The sequence below is a fragment of the Bos indicus genome, chromosome 7, assembly GCF_029378745.1.
Source record: "Bos indicus isolate NIAB-ARS_2022 breed Sahiwal x Tharparkar chromosome 7, NIAB-ARS_B.indTharparkar_mat_pri_1.0, whole genome shotgun sequence".
Classification (NCBI taxonomy): domain Eukaryota; kingdom Metazoa; phylum Chordata; class Mammalia; order Artiodactyla; family Bovidae; genus Bos; species Bos indicus.
The window spans coordinates 58252892-58275892 of NC_091766.1; the positions used below are offsets into that span (position 1 = coordinate 58252892).

The following is a 23001-nucleotide window of genomic DNA, read 5'->3' on the forward strand; positions in this document are numbered from 1 at the left end:
GACAAGCTTATTAGTAATCAGGAGAATGCCAATTTAAACCACAAGGGAAGACCATTATGTACTCAATTGATTGGAAAATGTCACAAGGTTAGTTAATGCCAAGTGTGGATAAGGAGGTTGAGCAAAGTGAAGTCTCATGCGTGGCTGGTAAGAATGTTAATTGGTACAACCACCGTGGAAAACAGTTTGATGCTATCTAGTATGTGTGAAGATGAGCAGCCCATCCCCAGCATTTCCCCTCCCAGAAATGTAACCTAAAGATAGATGGACTTAGAAGAATCTTACATATGCAGGAATATTCATGAGAGCCTTGTTCAAAATAGCCCCAACTGAAAACAACCTAGATGGCTATTAACAGTAGGAAACAGGTAAATTACACTGTATTTGTATAGCTTTGAATGTGAACAAACTATGTGCAGCAAGTTGGAGAAGTTTTATACACATAATGTTGAACAAGAAGAGCAAGACACCAAAGAAAACAAGGAGTAAGATTTAACACACACACAAAACACACATACTCATGTTATTTATACATACATGTTATACACACATCTCTTATATAGACATACAAACATAACATCTATATAACATATATGTTACTAAAATAGGGAAAACTAAGATGTTGCTTAGAAATGCATAAACAGAGTCAATCTATGTAGAAAGGCAAGAATAAAATTACCAACAGAAATTTGGGATAGTGGTTACTTCTGTTTGTAACAGGACAGGACCCAGTGATGGGGTCAAGATTCTATGTTGTAAGGTTACATGGCCATTTGGTTATAACTGCTCATTAAATTCTTCTTTTAAGTTTTATTTACTTTTATGAATGGAGATATGGAAATATTTAAAAAAAACAAACAAAATACTCTATGTTCTTTTTGAAGGAAACAGTCCTTCGCCACCTCTATTTGTGTCACCTCAGAGATGGAACATTTGATGGAAGCCCTCAGCGTCTCCCTGCTCTGGCTTTTCAGCACTGTGGGGGTTCAAAGAATTACCTATCCATTATGCTTTTGTGGCGGAGAAGGCAATGGCACCCCACTCCGGTACTTTTGCCTAGAAAACCCCATGGATGGAGGAGCCTGGTAGGCTGCAGTCCATGAGGTTGCTAGAATCAGACATGACTGAGCGACTTCACTTTCACTTTTCACTTTCATGCATTGGAGAAGGAAATGGCAACCCACTCCAGCGTTCTTGCCTGGAGAATCCCAGGGCCGGGGGATCCTGATGGGCTGCCATCTATGGGGTCGCACAGAGTTGGACACGACTGAAGTGACTTAGCTGCAGCAGCAGCATGCTTTTGTGGAGAAGGCAATGGCAACCCACTCCAGTATTCTTACCTGGAAAATCCTATGGACAGAGGGGCCTGGCGGGCTATGGTCCATGGGGTCGCAAAGAGTTGGACACGACTGAGCAACAACATGCTTTTGTACGTTGCCCTTTTTTCTTAACGTTCTTCCCAAATTCCTCAATTCCTAGCCTACTGTGAATATTTATTGAATGAATAAATGCATATTCAAATGTCTTCATGCTGGAATACAGCGTATGTAGGAGAGGATTCTACTCATAAAAACTTCAAGGGTGGTCCAAGACAAGAGAATACACAGCTTTTATAGATGTTTATTCTGTTAGATGTTTTCTTAGCACAACGGTCTGTTTATGTCTCAAAGTTCTCTGCAGCTTCTCTGAGATGTCTATCACCTGTCACCTGGTGGGACCACATCTGATGACTTGCTATGAGATAATGATAAGGGAGGGCAGAGTTATAGTCCACCGCATCCAGTCTGTGGGGGCACTGTGGGGTCAGGACCATTATCTGCCAACTTTTGTGGGGAGCTGTGACTCGAAGAAAGAATGCAGTGATGCATGAAAGGTGAATTCACCAGGGGATGAAGCCTACTTAGTCCTGCTAGGGGCTTTTACAGTCAAGATCAGTCCTGGCATTGGGATGTCAACATCGTTCGTCTCTAATTGGATATTGCCCACAGAATTTTACTTGAAATTGAGTGCACCAGGCAGGGTAAACCCATGAGCATTTCCTACATCACACCATTTCCTTTGTCCAGAACTTGCAACCTACTACCGGAAGCTCGGGTCAAGCGTGCAGCTTTTGGCTAGCTAAAATTTCCAGTGTTACAGATGTTTGTCCCTCTTGAAGAGTATCTAATTTTTTGAGAACTTCCCAGGTACCAGACACTGTGCTGAGATTTTGGCAGCCATTATCTCATTTAGTTTCTCACCTCTGTAAGAACTGCCTTCTCATGATCCTTGCTGATGATTCTGACGCTCAGCCCACTAACTCAGTTAAGGTCACGGTAAGTGGTGAAGGCAGATTTTGAGCCCAGACAGCCTGCTTTCACAGCTAAAGTTTGTAAACAGTGCTTGATTGACTGATTGATTCAGTATTGTTCATTCATTTAGCAAGTTTCTATTAAGTGACTCTAAATGGCAGATTGAGTACTGGACAAGCAAGCAGAGAAGAGACCTATCCTTGCTTTCTACATCATTCTCCCCACTCCATCCTTCAGAAGTTAGGTCTATTCTTGGAAAAATGGGTAGAAGGTTCTCAGTGTGTTAGAGAACATGTACCTGGAGATATCCACTGGAATAAGATTGACTGAGGTTCTGCCTTCCACTGGAGTCACTTGAAAGAATTGTTAGAGAAATGGAGATTAAAACTACAATGAGGTACCACTTCACACCCATCTGGATGGCCATCATTAACAAGTCTACCAATAGCAAATGCTGAGAGGGTGTGGAGAGAGGGGAACCCTCCTACACCGTTGGTGGGAATGTAAATTAGTGTGGCCATTATGGAAAACAGTATGGAGATCTCTTTAAAAACTAACAGTAGAATTCCCATGTGATCCAGCAATCCCACTCCTGGGCATATATCCAGAGAAAACTAATTCAAAAAGATAAGTGCACCCCTGTGTTCATGGCAGCACTATTCACAATAGCCAAGACATGGAAACAGATGAAGATGAGGTCCACATATACACTGGAATATTACTCAGCCATTAAAAAGAATGAAATAATGCCATTTGCAGCAACATGAATGGACCCAGAGATTATCACACTAAATGAACTCAGAAAGACAAATACCATATGATATCACTTATATGTGGAATCTACTATATGACACTCTTTCACACCTATCTATGAAAGAGGAACAAAATCAGGGACATAGAGAATAGACTGATAGTTGCCAAGGGGGAGATGTGGTAAGGGGAATGGATTGGGAGTTTGAGATCATCAGATGCAAACTGGTAAATATAGACTGGATAAACAACTGGTAGCTCTGCTGGTAAAGAATCTAACTACAATGCAGGAGACCCCAGTTCAATTCCCGAGTCAGGAAGTACCCCTGGAGAAGGGATAGGTTACCCAGTCCAGTTTCTTGGGCTTCCCTGGTGGCTCAGACAGTAAAGAATCCGCCTGCACTACAGGACACCTGGGTTCGATCCCTGGGCTGGGAAGATCCCCTGGAGGAGGACATGGCCGCCCACTCCAGTATCCTTGCCTGGAGAATGTCCATGGACAGAGGAGCTTGGCGGGCTACAGTCCCGGAGGTTGAAAGAGTAGGGCACGATTGAAGCAACTAAGCCCAGCACAGACAACAAGGTCCTGCTGTGCAGCACAGGGAATTATATTCAGTATCATGTGATAAATCATAATGGAAAAGAATATAAAAATGTATATATATGTATATGACTGAGTTGCTTTGCTGTACAGAAGTAATTAACACAACATTGTAATTCAACTATACTTCAATTTGAAAAAAAAAAAAAAAAGGAAGAATTATGGAACAAAGAGTCAGTGCCCCACGACTGATGTAAAACTATATCACTCTGAGTGCCCTGCCTTTCTCCTCTCCTTTATCCCCAGTTTCAGGCTGCAAATGCTACTCTTGCCTCTTCCAGATGACTCCAAACTGGAAAACCAATCTCCTGTAGTTGGAGCCAAATTCTGAACATGGTTTGGCACAGTAATACAAATTTATGTCCTGATTACAACCCTTCCAAACCAAGACAACGAAGTAACATCTTCTCAGCCTTCTGCTTACAGAGTCAGCCAGGCATTTGAGGCCTGATGGGATCCAGTTTTTAATAGGCACATGTTCTAAGTCAGGAAGAATTTGTCCGTTAAGGCCTGTGAATGCTTGTGTGTGTTGGTGATGAATGAGAAAGACTATAAAATTAGAAAATTTGCCTACAGAGAGCAATCTAGCAATGGATGATAAACACCCTAAAAGTGTTTATACCCTGTTCCCTGGTAATTTGCCTTTGAAGGAACATGTTTGAAGATAGATTTGTTAATGTCCTCAGGGAGCAAAACAGGCTTCCCAGGTGGCTCAGTGGTAAAGAATCCGCCTGCCCATGCAGGAGATGCGGGTTCGATCCCTGGATTGGGAAGATGCCCTGGAGGAGAAAATGGCAACCCATTCCAATATTTTTGCCTGGAGAATCCTATGGGCAGAGTAGCCAGGCAGGCTACAGTCCTTAGGGTTTCAAAGAGTCAGACACGACTGAACACGCACAATTCAATCGGAGTAAAACTAACTTAACTCTTCTGTGTTTTTCAGCACCTGAGATGTTCAACTCCAGAAGAGAAGCAGGCTATTCCTTTGCTGTTGACTGGTGGTCACTAGGAGTGACAGCATATGAGCTGCTGAGAGGCCGGGTACAGTAGAATTACATTTATCTTTGATTACTCTTCCAGTAAGTTTCATTTTTACAGTGAAAGGATTGAATTTTTTTTTTGGCTAAAAATCAAGTCGTTTGTTTCAGAGATGAAATCAACTCTGCCATGTGATGCTGGTTGCACCCCTTGGGGTTTCTGCCCATAATTAATTCACTCTTCTACATATGGGACCAAGAATGTGAGTTGACATTAAATTATGCAGATAAAATTAAATGAATTATAGGGAAATTATTAACTCCCAGAGAGGGAAAATCAATACACCTCATGCCCTATCTTGTATAAATATATTTGTTTGTTTAAAGAAAATCATTTTGCAGTTACAGTCTAGGGCTTTGATTCAGACACACTTCCCCAAAGGGAGTGTGAATTATTAATCCAACACAATTCATGCCCTGTCTTGTTGGATTTCTGTCTTTCATTTGGCTCTCGGTTCTGGGCTCAGTGGCAAATTAGAATAGTTTCCTTTTAAAAGTAACATTTCTTAAACTCAGAAAATGCCTAATTTTGCTAAGAAGAGATTTTTTTCTCCCTTCCATATTGTTGTACCTCCCGGTAGTTCCCTGTGATTGGACGTAACTGGGAATGTAATGGAGAAGGCAATGGCACCCCACTCCAGTACTCTTGCCTGGAAAATCCCATGGACGGAGGAGCCTGGTAGGCTGCAGTCCATGGGGTCGCTAAGAGTCGGACACGACTGAGTGACTTCACTTTCACTTTTCACTTTCATGCACTGGAGAAGGCAATGGCAACCCACTCCAGTACTCTTGCCTGGAAAATCCCATGGACGGAGGAGCCTGGTAGGCTGCAGTCCATGGGGTCGCTAAGAGTCGGACACGACTGAGTGACTTCACTTTCACTTTTCACTTTCATGCACTGGAGAAGGAAATGACAACCCACTCCAGTATTCTTGCCTGGAGAATCCCAGGGACGGGGGAACCTGGTGGGCTGCCATCTATGCGGTCGCACAGAGTCGGACACGACTGAAGCGACTTAGCAGCAGCAGCAGCAGAGAATGTATTAACAGCATTAGTTTCAATTTTCTTTTCTTCTTTTGCTTAAGAAAGGTGAAAGAAAATGACTGTTAGGTTGCTGAATTTGTATCTACATATATGTTATCAGCTATAGTGAACATTACACTTGTATTTGTTGTGCTTGTTGTTCAGTCCCTAAGTCGTGTCTGACTCTGCGACCCTATGGACTGCAGCACACCAGGCTCCTCTGCCCTCCGCTGTCTCCTAGAGTTTACTCAAATCCATGTCCACTGAGTTGGTGATGCTAGCCATCTCATCTTCTGTGCTCCCTTTTCTTTTTCCTTATTCAGCTCGTAACTAAAAGTGTGTGTTTACCAGCCTCTCCCTATTTTCCCCACCCTCAACCCTTGGCAACTATACTGTTCTACTGTTTCTATAAGCCTGACTTTTCCCCCCAAAGATCCCATATAAATGATATCATGCAGTATTTGTCTTCTCTGTCTGACTTATTTCACTTTGCATATTGGACACAAGGTCTATCTATGTTGTTACAAACATCAGGATTTCCTTTTTTCTTATGGCTGAATAATATTCCATTACTCATATATATTGTACGTGAATATGTATTTCATATGTAATGCTCCATTATTCTTTTATAATATATCCATATCTTCTGCAATGCAGGAGACATGGGTTCAATCCCTGGGTTGGGAAGATCCCCTTGAGAAGGAAGGGCAACCCACTGCAGTATTCTTGCCTGGAGAGACCCATGGACAGAGGAGCCTGGTGGGCTACAGTCTAAATGGTTGCAAAGAGTCAGACATGATTGAGTGACTGAACATACATATAATGAATATTATGTGTAAATATGTGTACTTAGTCGTGTCCAACTCTTTGTGGCCTCATGGACCATAGTCTGCCAGGCTCCTCTGTCCATGGAATTTTTCAGGCAAGAATGAAACCTGAAACAGGTTGCCATTTCCTACTCCAGGGGATCTTCCTGACACAAGGATTGAACCTGTGTATGCTGTGTCTCCTGCATTAGCAGGCGAGTTCTTTACCACTTGCCGCACTTGGGAAGCCCCATATAAATATATATATATGTGTGTGTGTGTGTGTGTATAAATATATATATATATATACTACATATACACATATCTTTATTAATCTGTTAGTGGACATTTAGGTTGTTTTGGTGTCTTGGCTGCTGTGAATAATGCTGCAACGAACATGGCAATGCAGAGTCTCTTTTGTAAAGCACAAATCTCACTTTTCGTAGTGAAGAAAAAATGTTGCTCCCTAATTCCTCACACGCATATACCCTTCATCTGCCTTAGCAACCCTCCCCTCCTCCCCACACTCTCGAGACACCTTAGCTGGTCACACTTTGCTCTTTAGTACCAGGTTAACTTTTCAGATTTTGCTTCAGTATGAACAATGCTGACTCTTTGCAAACTTATTTCAGCCTCTTTGGATTTCCTCATCTCTCAAGGCATCCCTCAAAGGTCTTCCTCTCATTCCTTTGCCTATAAAGAGATTTCCTAAGATAAACCCTGTTTTTTTTTAAATAACTCTTTGAATAAGTTTGGAAATCGCTAAATTAAGTTTGAAGAGGTGTCTAAACTGTAGAGCTTTTCAGAATCCTTATATTTCATGTAGGTTGTTCATTTCTAACAAAGGACAGACCTGGACTGTCTCAAATTTCTTTTGCAGGAAAAGCCTTTCTCCAGGTCTTTTCATATCAGATCCTACCCATTCTTTAGGGACCTTGACAACACAGCTCCTTCTCTGAAGCAATTTTCTCTGTTCTCTCTAGCTAAAGTGATCTGTGTATCTTCCAAATATTTATGTACTCTCTCTCTCTTTTATATGGATATTCCCTGGTGGCTCAAACGGTAAAGAGTCTGCCTGCAGTATGGGAGACCCTGCAGTGTTTGATACCTGGGTTGGGAAGATCTCCTGGAGAAGGAAATGGCAACCCACTCCAGTATTCTTGCCTGGAGAATTCCATGGAGAGAGGAGCCTGGCAGGCTATGCAAAGAGTTGGACATGACTGAGCAATTTCACTACTCTCTTATAACCCTTCTGAATTTAAAATTATTGAAAAAATATACAAAAGCAGAAAAATAAAGGTAGAAGTCAACCACATCCTCTAATAAGCAAAGTCTCAGTTAAGAAATTAAAACCCTCCTTTGACCTTCCAAATCTCATCTTTCAGAGTGTATTCACTTCCAAACCTTTTCTGCTTTTCTAAGGATAGTCTATTTTTACATACATGCATATACACATTGTTATTGTTGTTTCAGTAAAAATAAAATTATGCTTTAACCTTTCTGTTGAGACTCTTTTCACTTAAGATGAAATGTAGAACTCTCTATATCAGAACACCTAAATCTATTTTCTGTTTTAGGATTAAAGCCATTTCACAAATGTATTGCCCTTGTAAATTTTTCTAGCTATATCAATTTTTATGTTTTCAATCTCTTCTATATTATTAGAGTATAAATTTATTAAAGGTGAAGCCAGTGTTTTATATAGTTTAGTATTATCCACAGTATTTAGCTGTAAATAGGTACCTGACAAATGTTTGTTGAATGTATGGGGGAATAAGTCAATACAAATCAATTCTGACATATTCTTGGAGAGAATCACCAAGGAGGCTATATGTAATTATGTTTCAAAATATAGCCAACTCAAAGAAATGAAATAGCAACATTTAATTACAACTAGCAACACAAATAAACCACAGATGAAAGGTGCTAAACAGTCGTTCCCTCCACATGGACAAATTGTGATTTACAGAAAAATACATGCTTCGAGGGCTTCCCTGGTGGCTTGGACAGTAAAGAATCCGCCTGCAATGTGAGAAACCTGGGTTCAATCCCTGTTTTGGGACAATCCCCTGGAGAAGAAGTAAAAGTCTACCCACTCCAGTATTCTGGCCTAGAGAATTCCATGGATTGTATAGTCCACGGGGTTGCAAAGAGCTGGACATGACAGAGCGCATTTCACTTTCATTGCTTCAAAGGGGAATGTGCCTGAAACATCCCTGTAGTGTAAGAGCCTGACCATGGTCTTGATGAACGGCTCCCTTAGCCCTTAAGGTGCTTTGTCATCTCTCTGTGTCCCAGCTCACATTGTGAAGGCAAGGTCCACATCTTCTCTAGTCTTGTAATACCCGTAGTATTAGCTTATGATAGGGACATACGTTGTTTTGCACTAATTGTACATCCTTGGCTGAAGCTCTTTTGCTTTTGTACTCCTGAAATAAGACTAGAATCACAACACTTTTCCCCATGTAACATTTTACCTTTTCCATCTTGTTTGTTCTTTATATTCTCATTCTTAATTTATATGCTACCCTAGAATTGTCTGCTAGATCCTGTAACTGTACACTGTAATTTTTCTTTATATCACTGTATCCCATTGATTTCTCTGTGAATATGTATGTATATCTGTATAGTCTCTGTAATTATTCATGGCTTCACTGAGTAGACTGTAGGCTCTACCAGTGTAGAAATACCATCTGTCCTGTCTTCATTGTATCCCCAGTGCCCAACAGAGGTGCTGGAACATTACAGGCATTCATTCAACATTTGATAAGTGAATAAATATACAGTTCTGGTTGTTGATGGTTTAATGTGGATTTTAAAATTTAGAACTAGAAAAATAGGTTATTGTATAAGACAAAGGCAATTGGACTATTTGGAACAAGTGGACAGACCATGAGGATTTAAAAATATATATATTGAATTCAGCCCTATGGCCTTCTAAAATAAAAGAAAAAATGCAGCATAATCTTAAACCATTTGCTTATAGCATTCTCAGTTAATTTATTAGTTTATCAAAGCATTTTGTGTATTTAGATGTCTCAGAATTAGGTTTAGAAATATAAGTGGACTGAAGAAGAAAATTTAAAAAAAGAAAAATATATACACACACACACATATAACCCCGGAAGCTTGAGTGTGTCAACCTGCCCTAGCTCTAATGGTAAACTTGCAGTGGATCACAGGTAGTGACCCACAGTGCCCCTGGCTTGCAAACAGTCAATGAACATTGATGATGTTGATAAGGCACACTCTTTTTCTGGTATTGAGTTCCAAGGGTTATTTCCACTCTGTCATTACTGAAGCAGATGAATTAATTATGGTCATTTATTCAGTCCTGAGGGAAGAAAGTATGTGGCAGGTGTTTTTAAACCTCACATAAAAAAGTAAAGTTTGGCCAAGCTCCCTTTTAGGGAGTCAGACCTAGCACTTCCTGGTTCCCTGGGTAACAGGTGTTGACATGGCATGTTTAGAATTAAGACTTCCTTCACATCACCTTTCTTGATGACTCATCTTCCTATTCATTATCTACATTTATTGGGTTGGCCAAAAAGTTCACTCAGGTTTTTCTATGAGATTGTTTGGAAAAACCTGAATGAAACCAACTCAATATATCCACCATTCTTTTTACCTTTGTTTCAATAATAATAATATCTCTCCTGTATTGTGTCTAATATATATCAGTCACTCTATTGAGAACTTTACATGTATCATGTCATTTAATTTTCCCAACAATCCTCTAAGGTGGCTCATTTTACAGAAGAAGGAATCGAAACTAAAATTGACTGATTCAGTTTAGCGCTCAAATCCTTTTGCCTTCAAAGCTCAAACATTTAATTACATTATATGGCCTTCATATACTTCATATACCTCAAATACAGGTATCAACAAGGAAAAAAATTAAACTCTTTCATTTCTCCCAATTTATCAGTCCATGGTCATTGTGCCTTGAAAGAACCAGGCACATGATAAATGTACATAGCCATAGTCACCGTCCTATTGTTGGTTAATCTAATGTGAAAATTTTATTCATTCAACAAGCATATAATGAGCACTTACTAGGTGCTGTGTCCCAAGGGCAAAAAATGCGAATATGGTATGGAAATGGCAACCCACTCCAGTATTCTTGCCTAGAGAATCCTGTGGATGGAGGAGCCTGGTGGGCTGCTTTCCATAGGGTCGCACAGAGTCAGACACGACTGCAGCAACTTAGCATGCATGCATGCATTGGAGAAGGAAATGGCAACCCACTCCAGTATTCTTGCCTGGAGAATCCCAGGGACAGAGGAGCCTGGTGGGCTGCCTTCTATGGGGTCGCACTGAGTCGGACGCGACTGAAACGACTTAGCACCAGCAGCAGCTAGCTTTAAGTAGCTCCCTTCACATAGAGAATCCCAGGGCGAATCCTTTATGAAACAGAAATCAGCATTGGTAAAGGCTGCCCTCTAGTGGACATCTGTGAAAATTACTAACAAATTACTTTGATTTCTTTCCTCCAAGTTAAAATTATAGCAGAGTCTGGCTCTCTTGAAACTAAAAATACTTTTGCCTCATCATAAAATTCTCCACCCAACTACACAGAACTAGCGGCTCATTGCATTTGGAGCGGGTGTTGAAGTCTTCTGTGTAACCTTCCAACTTGAACTTTGTCCTTATGATTCAAACAAGTAAAAAGAGGTGTAAAACTCTGAATCTCTTTATAATCAGCACTTAAGTAATAATTTTGAAAACTTCTATTTACTGAGCACTGGGCTTCTCTGGTGGCTCAGACGGTAAAGAACCCTCCTGCAACGCAGAAGACCCAGGTTTGATCCCTGGGTTGGGACAATCCCCAGGAAAAGGGAATGAAAACCCACTCCAGTATTCTTGCCTGGCGAATTCCACGGACAGAGGAGCCGGGCAGGCTACAGTCCACAGGGTCACAGAGTCTGACATGACTGGGCAACTAACACTACACACTGTTCAGTATTTTAGGGAAATACTTCTCTAAGTTAACCGTATAAGACAGTTCCAAATTGACATCTCAGAGGTGGATTTAGCTCACAAAAAAGTTTCTTTTACCCAGAGGGATTACCAGCTTTTAAGAACTTGGGGGTTTCCTGAGAAACTGTAGTCTTTCTGTATCTTTTTAAAAAGCAGGAAATGTGGCAATCATGTACTGTATCTGCATATGGCAACAAAACAATCAGCTGGAGGGGATTAGAAAATCCTATTGATACTTTATTGGTTGAAAATTTAGCTTGGGAACATTTACAAAGCAATGTTTTTCCTTTTACCCTATAAAAATGAAGACTCTCACTTCTCTCTTTTAAGAGACCATATCATATTCGCTCCAGTACTTCCAGCAAGGAAATTGCACACATGTTTGAGACAGCGCTAGTGACTTACCCTTCTGCCTGGTCACAGGAGATGGTATCCCTTCTTAAAAAGGTAAGAAGGATGAATGCACGACAAAAGGAAGTAATAAAAAGAAGCAGGTGATCTGGTTTGAAATGTAAGTTACAGGGGCTTCCCTGGACGCCCAGTGTTGTTGTTTTTTTTAATATACATTTATTTATTTAAATTGGAGGCTAATTACTTTACAGTATTGTATTGGTTTTGCTATACATTGACATGAATCCACCGTAGGTGTACACGTGTTCCCCATCCTGAAACCCCCTCCCACGTCCCTCCCCATACCATCCCTCTGGGTCATCCCAGTGCACCAGCCCCGAGCATCCTGTATCACGCATCAAACCTGGACTGGCGATTGGCTTCATATATGATAATATACATGTTTCAATGCCATTCTCCCAAATCATCCCACCCTGGCCCTCTCCCACAGAGTCCAAAAGACTGTTCTATACATCTGTGTCTCTTTTGCTGTCTCTCATACATGCTGTCTCTCTTTGTTACCATCTTTCTAAATTCCATATATATGCATTAGTAGACTATATTGGTGTTTTTATTTCTGGCTTACTTCACTCTGTATAATAGGCTCCAGTTTCATCCACCTCATTAGAACTGATTCAAATGTATTCTTTTTAATGACTGAGTAATACTCCATTGTGTATATGTTCCACAGCTTTCTTATCCATTTGTCTGCTGATGGACATCTAGGTTGCTTCCATGTCCTAGCTATTATAAACAGTGCTGCGATGAACATTGGGGTACACGGGTCTTTCAATTCTAGTTTCCTCGGTGTATATGCCCAGCAGTGGGATTGCTGGGTCGAATGGCAGTTCTATTTCCAGTTTTTTAAGGAATCTCCACACTGTTCTCCATAGTGGCTGTACTAGTGGAGAAAAGGGAACCCTCTTACACTGTTGGTGGGAATGCAAACGTCCAGTGTTGTTAAGACTTTGCCTTCCAATGCAGGGGTTGGGAGTTCAAGCTTTGGCCAGGGAACTAAGATCCCATATGCCTTACCACCAAAAAACCAAAACATAAAGAACAAAAGCAATATTGTAACAAATTCAATGAAGAATTAAAAAAAACAGTCTACATCAAAACAAAAAAATGGTTATGATACTGGAGGCCGTCATAATAATATACATTTCTGGAGTGGGTTTTGCAGCTAACAGATTTCAAATACCTGGCTTCATTAATAAGGCAATGCACATGTCCTCTTGAATGTCTCAAAAGACATTTCAAATTCCATGTGCCTCGAATGGAATTCTTGAACTCGGTATTTCCTGGACTTTGTCCAGTGTTCCCTCGCTCAGTCACTGGCCTCTCCATCCACCCACTTATACAAGGCAGAACCAGACATCACTCATCATCCTCATATCCAGTCCATCACCACGTTCTGTTATCTGACCTTTTAAATACCTTTTGAACCTGACGCTTCTCTCCCTCTCCCCTATCTTCTTCACAGTCCTACTGCCATCAAGTTTTGTTTGCCCTGCACACTTTTAAACACACTCCATTCTGTTCTCTGCTCTGCCCCACAGGGACCTATTCAAAGCACAGGTCATTGTTTTCCTACTGTTCTTAGGATAAAGATCAAAATAATTTGTATAGTGTAAAGGTTCTAACTACCCCTTGAGTCTTATTTTGGACTTTTGTCCCCCTTATGATGACACACAAACCGCTTTGTGCTTCCTTTTCCCTTCTCTTTCCCGTCCCCAACCCCACCCTCGTATACCAGTCTCCCATAGGCCTTTGCATGGGCTAGTCTCCCTGCCTAGAACACTGCTCCCATCCTCAGTTCTCCTAGCTCCCTCCTTTAGATTATTACTACTCAATGTGATTCAATAAGTGGTCCAAGTACATTAATTACTCCCCACCAGGTCTATAACAAAACATAGAAATTGAGAGAAGTATTTAAAAAAAACTTGTATAGCAGTCTTGATATAGCAGTATAGCAGTTTTGTATAGCAGTTTGATACTGCTGATGCCTCAAAGCACATGTGTGCCAGCCTATGTGGTGATGTCAAGCTCAAATCACCAGTTGTACCCGATGTAGAGTTCCGTACTAGCCACACACAATAACACCACATATTGGTTTCAGTAGGTTGGAAATTAAACCAAAGAGAAATATCTAGCCCTTCTGCATAGTTTGAGAAACACAGCTTTAGATCTCAGCTCAAATCTCCCTTCTTCAGGGAGCCTCCCTCTATTGTCAGCTCACACAAGCATGAACTTTCCTTCATCATATTTTTCACAATTTGAAATTACACATTGCGCATGTGTGACTCTTCGGTTAATACCATTGCTGTCAAGCTGCATGAGGGAAGGACCACATCTGACTTGTTCACCATGGTGTCTTCAGCACCTAACACACAGCCTGACAAGTGGTAAAATTTGGAATTTGAACTAATGAGGTCCAATGATTTTCATCAGATTTTTTAACATACCCATGTTCACCAGGAAGATTAAGGATAATTGAGGCAGAATCTCAATCATGTGTATTATGTAAAAGAAAAATGAAGAGCCCAAGAGGATGAACTTGCCTTTTTTCTGAAGAGAGAAAACTGCACAGGTTGTAGCTGGTCAAGGAAAAGAGCTTTGTGGACTAAGACTTCAAAACCTATGTCTCTTGTCTCTGGGTCGTGTTCTGTTTTCCAATAGGGATACTGCTGTTGGCGATGTCAAAAATAAAGAATAGGGGCAGAGGTCATTTTCCATAAGCAAATTTTCCCTAGCTCCAAGACAGCCTTCTCACCCCAGAATTGCACCCTGATGACCCACAGTGATCACCTTCAGGTCTCTTCTCAAATGGAACTGCTCCTTCCCATCCAAACAACAGGACTATAATGATATTGGTTCTAGGGTGCTTCGGATGAGGAAACAAAATCTTTAATTTCAGTTCACAAAACCCAGAACTGTTGCAGTAATCTTAATGACATCTTATCTGTGTCAGTCCCAGTATATATTGATTAGTTATAAACATTGCTAAAATTTTTAGTGTGAAATGAATTTCATGTGTTAAATCCAATGTACATTTTTCCACTCAAGAAGAACAGATTTCTTAGTCACTTTAAACATGGCCTTATTTGAACATGGCCATGTTTAGCCATAGCTAAACCTAACGAAATAGTTTATTATCCCTTTTTTACAGATGGGTAAACTGAGGTTTAGAGAACAAACTTGCCCATGATTAATCAGTCATGGAATCAGGAATCAAACATGTTTGACTCCGGAGGACAAGCTGTTTTCACTCACCACATGACCAGCTTACAATTCATTCTGACCATTCATTATTATCTATATTATTTGTTTATGGGACTAAGGAAGGAAAACACTGCTTGTTTCCATCAACCCTATTCCTAAAAATGTTTATAGGGAATCTTTATGATTTTTTGCTCCCCAAGTGACCTTGTTCCTGATCTTGGTGTTTGTATTCCCTTGGCAGCTACTTGAACTGAATCCGGACCACAGATTTTCCCATTTGTCTGATATTCAAAACTTCCCATATATGAATGATATGAACTGGGATGCAGTTCTGCAGAAGAGGCTCATTCCAGGATTTGTTCCTAATGTAAGTCAATCCTAATAAACCCTTAATAACTCTCATTCATTGCATATTCTTCTGTGTGCCAGATATATACCTGGTCTCATCAGATAGCCACACCAGTGTTGTAAGACAGTCAACGTTCCTGTTTTACAGATGAGAAAACCAAGGCACACACAGGTTAAGCTGGCTGACAAAGGCCACACAGCTAGCAGGTGGCTAAGCTGGGATTCCGGTCTAGGTCAGTGCTGGGAGTTCTAGCTCCTAACTACTTTTTTGTGCCTTACTTTTTAGTGGAAACAAGTCCTAATCCTACAGATAGTCTTTTCCAGGAATCTGCCAATTTAAAACATTTTCTCTGATTCCAAAGATGTAGGAATGTGTATCCAAGGAGTTCTGTGAGTCAGAGGATTGAAAGCTGTTTAGGTTGGATATTTGTTTTTACCATTCATTCCTCTTCCTCTGGTAGTTTGGACTTCCCTGGTGACTCAGATGGTAACACATCTGCCTGCAATGCAGGAGACCTGGGTTTGATCCCTGGGCTGGGAAGTCCCCTGGAGAAGAAAATGGCAGCCCACTCCAGTACCCTTGCCTGGAAAAATCCCATGGACAGAGGAGCCTGGTAGGCTACAGTCCATGGGGTCACAAAGAGTCTTACATGACTGAGCGACTTCACTTTCACTGGTAGTTCTACACTGGGAACCATATTCTCAATGACTAATAAGCAAAGGGAAATAAGTCCCACCAGATGTACCTAGCCAAAAAACATCTGTGGCTTCCTGCAGTCTACTGAGCTCCAGCCAAGGAGCCAAGTGAGACCTCTAATCCCTCTCTCCCCACAGCCTGATTCTACACACTCAGTTGTAGGCAGATTGGCAGAATAATCGTCTCTTAAGGGAGCCTGCAGAAACAATTCGGAGTTTTCTGCTCTTAAGCCCAGGCCAGACACCTGCGATGGGCATGTGGGGGTGTGATCCTTCATGTACAAACAGCAGATGGGTGGGTGGGGTACAAAGCAGGAGGCACCAGAAGGCAATGGGGAGGAATTCTGGGATGGGGGAATGCTACCTTCTGGAGCAACAGGAGGTGGGGTCCTACCTGGCCGCTCCTCGGGGTCCAGCGGGGACAGCTTGCACTCTTGGCTGACACACGCGGCCTTGGAGATCTAGGCACCTTTCTGTTCTTTCATGTGCCACCCCATCAGCGCTGCCTCCAGAGACCTTGTGTGTGTGCTTCTCTGATTTAATTGTGAATCTGAATCATCTGGGGAGCTTGTTACACATGCAATTTCCTGGCCCGGTGTTCAGAAACACTGATTCTGGAAGTCTGGTTGGGGAACTAGGAATCAACGTAGGGTCATTCTGATCCACCACTGAACCTACTTTGAGAAACATAGCCCCAGAAGGCAAACTTTAGAAAAATAATTATAATAGGATTTTCTTTCTAACTCCTGGAAGGCTCCTTGGGAGTTTAGAAAAATCAACAAAATACAAACAGAACATGAAAAACAAGGCTGGCGATAAAGTACCTAAAACTTTGGGTGGAAATCCCAGCTGGTTATTCTTGGACTGTTCCTGCAGGACTGACTTGTAATCTCCTTATTCAGTCTGGCCTATTTTCAGAAGGATACAGAAATGTAAGCGATCAGTCAACCTGTCTTCCTTGCAGAAAGGCAGGCTGAACTGTGACCCCACCTTTGAACTCGAAGAAATGATCCTGGAGTCCAAGCCTCTGCACAAGAAAAAGAAGCGTCTGGCCAAGAAGGAGAAGGAGACGAGGAAATGCGACTCCTCTCAGGTAAGCAGTCCCCTCACCCTCAGGGTCGTGGGATTCTTCACGACTGCTGCCATTGGTTGGAAAGCTTCCGGTGGGTGAGCTTCCTGCAGGAACTGGCAGCTTTGTGACTGTGAGAAGGAGCTGAACACCCCAGCGTCTGAAAGGGAAGCCCTGGGCATCCCAGCACCAATCTTTTACGTCTGAATGTCCTACCCAGGCCTCTGCAATTAACTTAATTCCCTTAGTGTCTTCTCCTAACTCTCAATTCAAATTTTGTGACCACCTGGAAGGGAATCTAATTGGCGAAGCCTAGGTCAGGTTACCATCCTTAAAATGATGGGAAAAGTTGTTTAGTCACTAAGCTGTGTCCCAGCTGTTTTGGGCCCCATTCTTTTGAGGAATCACTGGGAGCAGCCAATTCTAGAGGGCCGTATCTGGTCTTTGCTAGAAGCAGAATCTCCTAATGTCAGGGCTAGCACAAGTAGGGAGTATTCAGTCACAGAAAAGATGGAATTATATGGTTGAGCATTATTGCTGGATTTCAGGCTGAATCAAATTAATTTTGTAACTAACTACATTATCCTACGGAGAAGGCAATGGCACCCACTCCAGTACTCTTGCCTGGAAAATCCTATGGGCGGAGGAGCCTGGTAGGCTGCAGTCCATGGGGTCGAAAAGAGTCGGACACGACTGAGCGACTTCACTTTCACTTTTCACTTTCATGCATTGGAGAAGGACATGGCAACCCACTCCAGTGTTCTTGCCTGGAGAATCCCAGGGACGGGGGAGCCTGGTGGGCTGCCGTCTACGGGGTCGCACAGAGTCGGACACGACTGAAGCGACTGAGCATGCATGCATGCACATTATCCTATGTCAGAGTTTAGAGGTCAGATTTCAGAAAAGTAACTTACAGGGGCTCAGTAGGATTTTACACAGTAAGGTTTTGTGTATAATAATGACGGTGAAGCATTAAATATTCACCTTGCCTCTAATGATCATCCATGGGCTTCCCTGATGGCTCAATGGTAAAGAATCCACCTGCCAATGGGAAGATCCTTTGTAGAAGGAAATGACAACCCACTCCAATATTTTTGCCTGGAAATCTCATGGACAGAGGAGCCTGGTGGGCTATACTCTGCAGGGTCGCCAAAGAGTCAGACAGAATTTACCAACTAAACAATAATAATGATCATCCATTCATCCACTCAATCATCCACCCATCTCCCTACACACTCAACTAATGGTCATCCATTCTTCCATCCCTCTGTATCCATTTGCTTAGGCTATTTTTATTGAGTCCTTATTATCCGCTGCATTCTGTGCTAAACACTGGAAAGGGATATGAATAAGATATAATTCCTGCATTCACTGACAGCCCCCTTCTCAGAGATTGCATAATCCTGTGGTTAAAATGGCTCTGCAAACAAGCAACTATTCTCAATGTTCCTAATTTCTCTAGTCCTCAGGGCATACTGTACCCTTTAATGGTCAGTTAACCCAAGTCCACATCCTGTTTGTCCGCAGAACTGCCCTCTGAGCGGATTCCCATCTTTAAGTGTTTTCTAGGGCTCTCCAAGGAATGCTTCGCTGTACCACAAACCCATCTTGCTTGTTGCTTTTCACTTTACCCATCTTCCTCCTAATGATCTGTTGCTCTTCATATCATAACCAACTGGCTTCTCCTGGCTGGCTCCTTCCTTTTCCCCCAGAGAGCTGCCTGTGTAGGCTCCTCTGCTAACAGACCTCCAAATGTAGCCAAGAACGAGACATCACCTTAATTATGTTTTTTCAAGTTTTAGAGATAACAGCAATTTGTGAGTAACTTCTTGCCATACCTTCCCTGCTCTGTATGATCTGTCTACCTTCCTCCCCATTCTTGTACTATGCCATTCTTGACCTCACTTAAAACCCTCAAGATGCATAGGCCCTGCTAGTGTCTGGCCCTTGCTCTTCCGTTTTCTGGAATGTTCTCCTCTTGGACCTTCACTTAGAGGGCTTCCTCCCCTGTTTATACCCCAAATGCCTCCTAATCAAAGGTGAGGTACCCTCTTTCTCAGCCCCTGTTTTTAACTCCTTTATGACCTTGTGCTTGTGTGCTTAGTCACTCAGTCGTGTCCGACTCTTGCAACCGCATGGACTCCTCTGGGGAGGAGGAGGCCAGACTCCTCTGTCCATGGGATTCTCCAGGCAAGAATATTGGAGTGGGGTTGCCATGCCCTCCTCCACGGGATCTTCCCAACCCATGGATTGAACCCATAGTTTATAAACATTTTATTTATGCTTATTTGTGTGTCTTTTTCTGTCCCACTAAAATAAGCCTTCTCCTGTGCAAAGACCAGGTGTCGGTCTTACCCACATTGTCTTCATGGTACCCCAAGAGTGCATGTAATATAGTAGAGGCTCAACCAGTGTTTGATCAACACATTAAAAGAACAAAAAACTAAAACTGAACCGTGAAGACTGGTCATTGCTGTTCTTAGAATTACAAGGTCAAGCTCCATCCACAGGACATCTTCCTGTGATCCCCTCTTATCCTAGACCTAACCTGTGCCCAGCCACCAGATTGCAGAGGCAAACTCCCACATCTCCCATGGGAAAGGGTATGGCCACTCACCCACAGTACAGAACCTCTGACATTTCCTAATGCTAAGAAGAAAAAGCACTTTCTTCTTTTTCCAAAGTATCATGTCAATCTCAGAATCATTTGCTAAGAGGTGGCTTTGCTCATGATAAAGAGAGACCTTTACATTCTCTTTACAGTCTTTTTGCTTGTCTTGTTTCTAACCTTTTTATTATGGTAAAACATGTATAGCATAATTTTCCATTTTAACTATTAAGTGTACAATTTATTAAGTTCATTTGCAATATTGTGTACCCACTACCACTGTCTATCCAAAATTTTTCAATACTCACCAAACCACTGGTCTTTCTTTAATTTGTTTCAGCAATGTTTGTACTTATCAGAGTATAAATCTTTCACCTCCTTGGTTAAACTTATTCCTAGATCTTTTATGCTTTTGGAGACATAGAATTTTTTCTTAATTTCTTCCTAGATGATTACTGGTGTGTAGAAACAGAAGTGATTTTTCTGTATTAATTTGTATACTGCAACTGAACTCATTTATGAGCTCTAGTAGCTTCTTGATGGATTCTCTGTAGTTTTCTATGTTAATATATAGGATTATGTCATCTGTATATTGAGATACTTTTAGTTCTTCCTTTCCAGTTTGGATTCCTTTATTGTTTTTTCCTGTCTGGTTACTCTGGTTAGAAGTTCCAATACAATGTTGAATAGCAACAGTGAAAGCAGGTATCTTTGTTCTTTTTCTGATCTTAAGAGGAAAGACTTTAGCCTTTTACCATTGAGTATTATGCTATCTGTGGGGTTTTTGTCAACGCCTTTACTTATGGTGAGGAAGTTCAGTTCTATTCCTAGTTTTCTGAGTGTTTTTATCATGAAGGGTTTTGATTTTTTCAAATGCCTTTTCTGGGTCAGTTGAGACATCATGTGTGTGGGTGTGGGTGTGGGTGTGTGTGTGTGTGTGTGTGTGTGTGTGTTTTCAATTACTGTGAGGTATTACATTGACTGCATTTTTTATGTTAAACCATTTTTGCACTCCAGCAGTAAATCATACTTGGTCACAATGTGTAATTTTTTAATATGCTATTGGACTATTTCCTGTATGTTGTTTAAGATTTTGCATCTATGTTCATAGGGGATATTAGTTTGTCATTTTTTTCCTAATAATGTATTTTTGTATCAGAGTGATGCTGGCCTCATAGAATAAGTTATAAAACCTTTCCTTGTCTTGTATTTTTGGAAGAATTTGAGAAAGGCTGGTGTTAATTCTTCTTTAAATATTTAGAATTTACCTTTGAAACCATCTGGCCTTGGACTTTTCTTTGTTGTAAAATTTTTGATTATTCTCACTTGTAGATTACTCTTGTGAAATATCTGCTGAGATTTTATTTCTTCTTGAGTCAGATTAGGTAATTTGTGTTTCTAAGAGTTTGTCCATTTCATCTAGATGTTCTAATTTGTAGGTGTACAGTTATTCACAGTATTCTTATTTCTGTAAGGTTGGAAGTAATGTCTCCACTTTCATTTATGATTTTAGTTATGTGCATTTTTTTCTCTTTTTTTCCTTTATCATTGTGACTAAACATTTCTCAGTTTTGATATCTTTTCAAAGAACCAACTTTCGATGTCATTGATTCTATTGTCTTTCTATTCTATTTCATTTATCTCTGCTCTAATCTTTATTGTTTCCTTCTTTCTGCTTTGTGTTTAGTTTGCCCTTCTTTTTCTAGTTCCTCAAAGTATAAAGTTGTTATTTATTTCTTCTGCATCCCATACTTTTTGGCATGTTGTATTTTTTTTTTCATTTATCTCAAAGTATTTCCTAATTCTTGTGGTTTATTTTTTGACACACAGGTTGCTTAAGAATGTGTTGTTTAATTTCCACATATTTGTGGATTTTTCAGTTTTCCTTCTATTATTGATTTCTAGCTTCACTTCATTGTGGCTAGGGAAAATTTTGTATGATGTTTATCTTTTTAAATTTATTGAGATCTGTCTTGTAGCCTATTATGTGGTTTCCTTAGACTCTTTGAACATATTTATGGGCTCATTCAGTCGTGTCTAGCTCTTTGCAGCCCCATGGACTGTAGCCTGCCAGGATCCTCTGTCCATGGGATTTTCTGGAAAAGAATACTGAAGTGGATTGCCATTTCCTACTCCAGTGGGTCTTCCTGACCCCGGGATCAAACCCACGTGTCTTCCATCTCCTGCATTGGCAGGCAGATTCTTTACCACCAGCGCCACCTGGAAAGCCCAGGCCATATTTAACGGAGTTGTTTTAAAGTCTATCAAGTAAGTCCAGTATTTGGGCTTCCTCAGGGATGACTTATGTCAATTTATTTGGTTTCTTCGAGTGGGTCATACTTACCTGTTTATTTTTATTTTTATTTTTTATTTTATTTTATTTTTAAACTTTACATAATTGTATTAGTTTTGCCAAATATCAAAATGAATCCATCACAGGTATACATGTGCTCCCCATCCTGAACCCTCCTCCCTCCTCCCTCCCCATACAATCCCTCTGGGTCGTCCCAGTGCACTAGCCCCAAGCATCCAGTATCGTGCATTGAACCTGGACTGGCATCTCGTTTCATACATGACATTATACATGTTTCAATGCCATTCTCCCAAATCTTCCCACCCTCTCCCTCTCCCACAGAGTCCATAAGACTGTTCCATACATCAGTGTCTCTTTTGCTGTCTTGTACACAGGGTTATTGTTATCATCTTTCTAAATTCCATATATATGCGTTAGTATACTGTATTGGTGTTTTTCCTTCTGGCTTACTTCACTCTGTATAATAGGCTCCAGTTTCATCCACCTCATTAGAACTGATTCAAATGAATTCTTTTTAATGGCTGAGTAATACTCCATTGTGTATATGTACCACAGCTTTCTTATCCATTCATCTGCTGATGGACATCTAGGTTGCTTCCATGTCCTGGCTATTATAAACAGTGCTGCGATGAACATTGGGGTACACGTGTCTCTTTCCCTTCTGGTTTCCTTAGTGTGTATGCCCAGCAGTGGGATTGCTGGATCATAAGGCAGTTCTATTTCCAGTTTTTTAAGGAATCTCCACACTGTTCTCCATAGTGGCTGTACTAGTTTGCATTCCCACCAACAGTGTAAGAGGGTTCCCTTTTCTTCACACCCTCTCCAACATTTATACATTGTGATTTATTGTCGAAAAATGACATTTG

The 23001-nt window shown here is 41.1% G+C and overlaps 1 protein-coding gene across 2 annotated transcripts in view; it reads left to right on the top strand.

The window, feature by feature from the left end:
* The window catches only part of STK32A (serine/threonine kinase 32A), a 133727-nt gene that overhangs the window by 103205 nt on the left and 7521 nt on the right, over positions 1-23001 (top strand). For both annotated transcript variants that reach the window (XM_070793775.1, XM_070793777.1), the window contains exons 8-11: positions 4586-4683; positions 11819-11935; positions 15342-15467; positions 17109-17237. In XM_070793775.1, coding sequence (XP_070649876.1) covers positions 4586-4683; positions 11819-11935; positions 15342-15467; positions 17109-17237 — 470 coding nt within the window. The remainder of the gene's footprint in view (positions 1-4585; positions 4684-11818; positions 11936-15341; positions 15468-17108; positions 17238-23001) is intronic.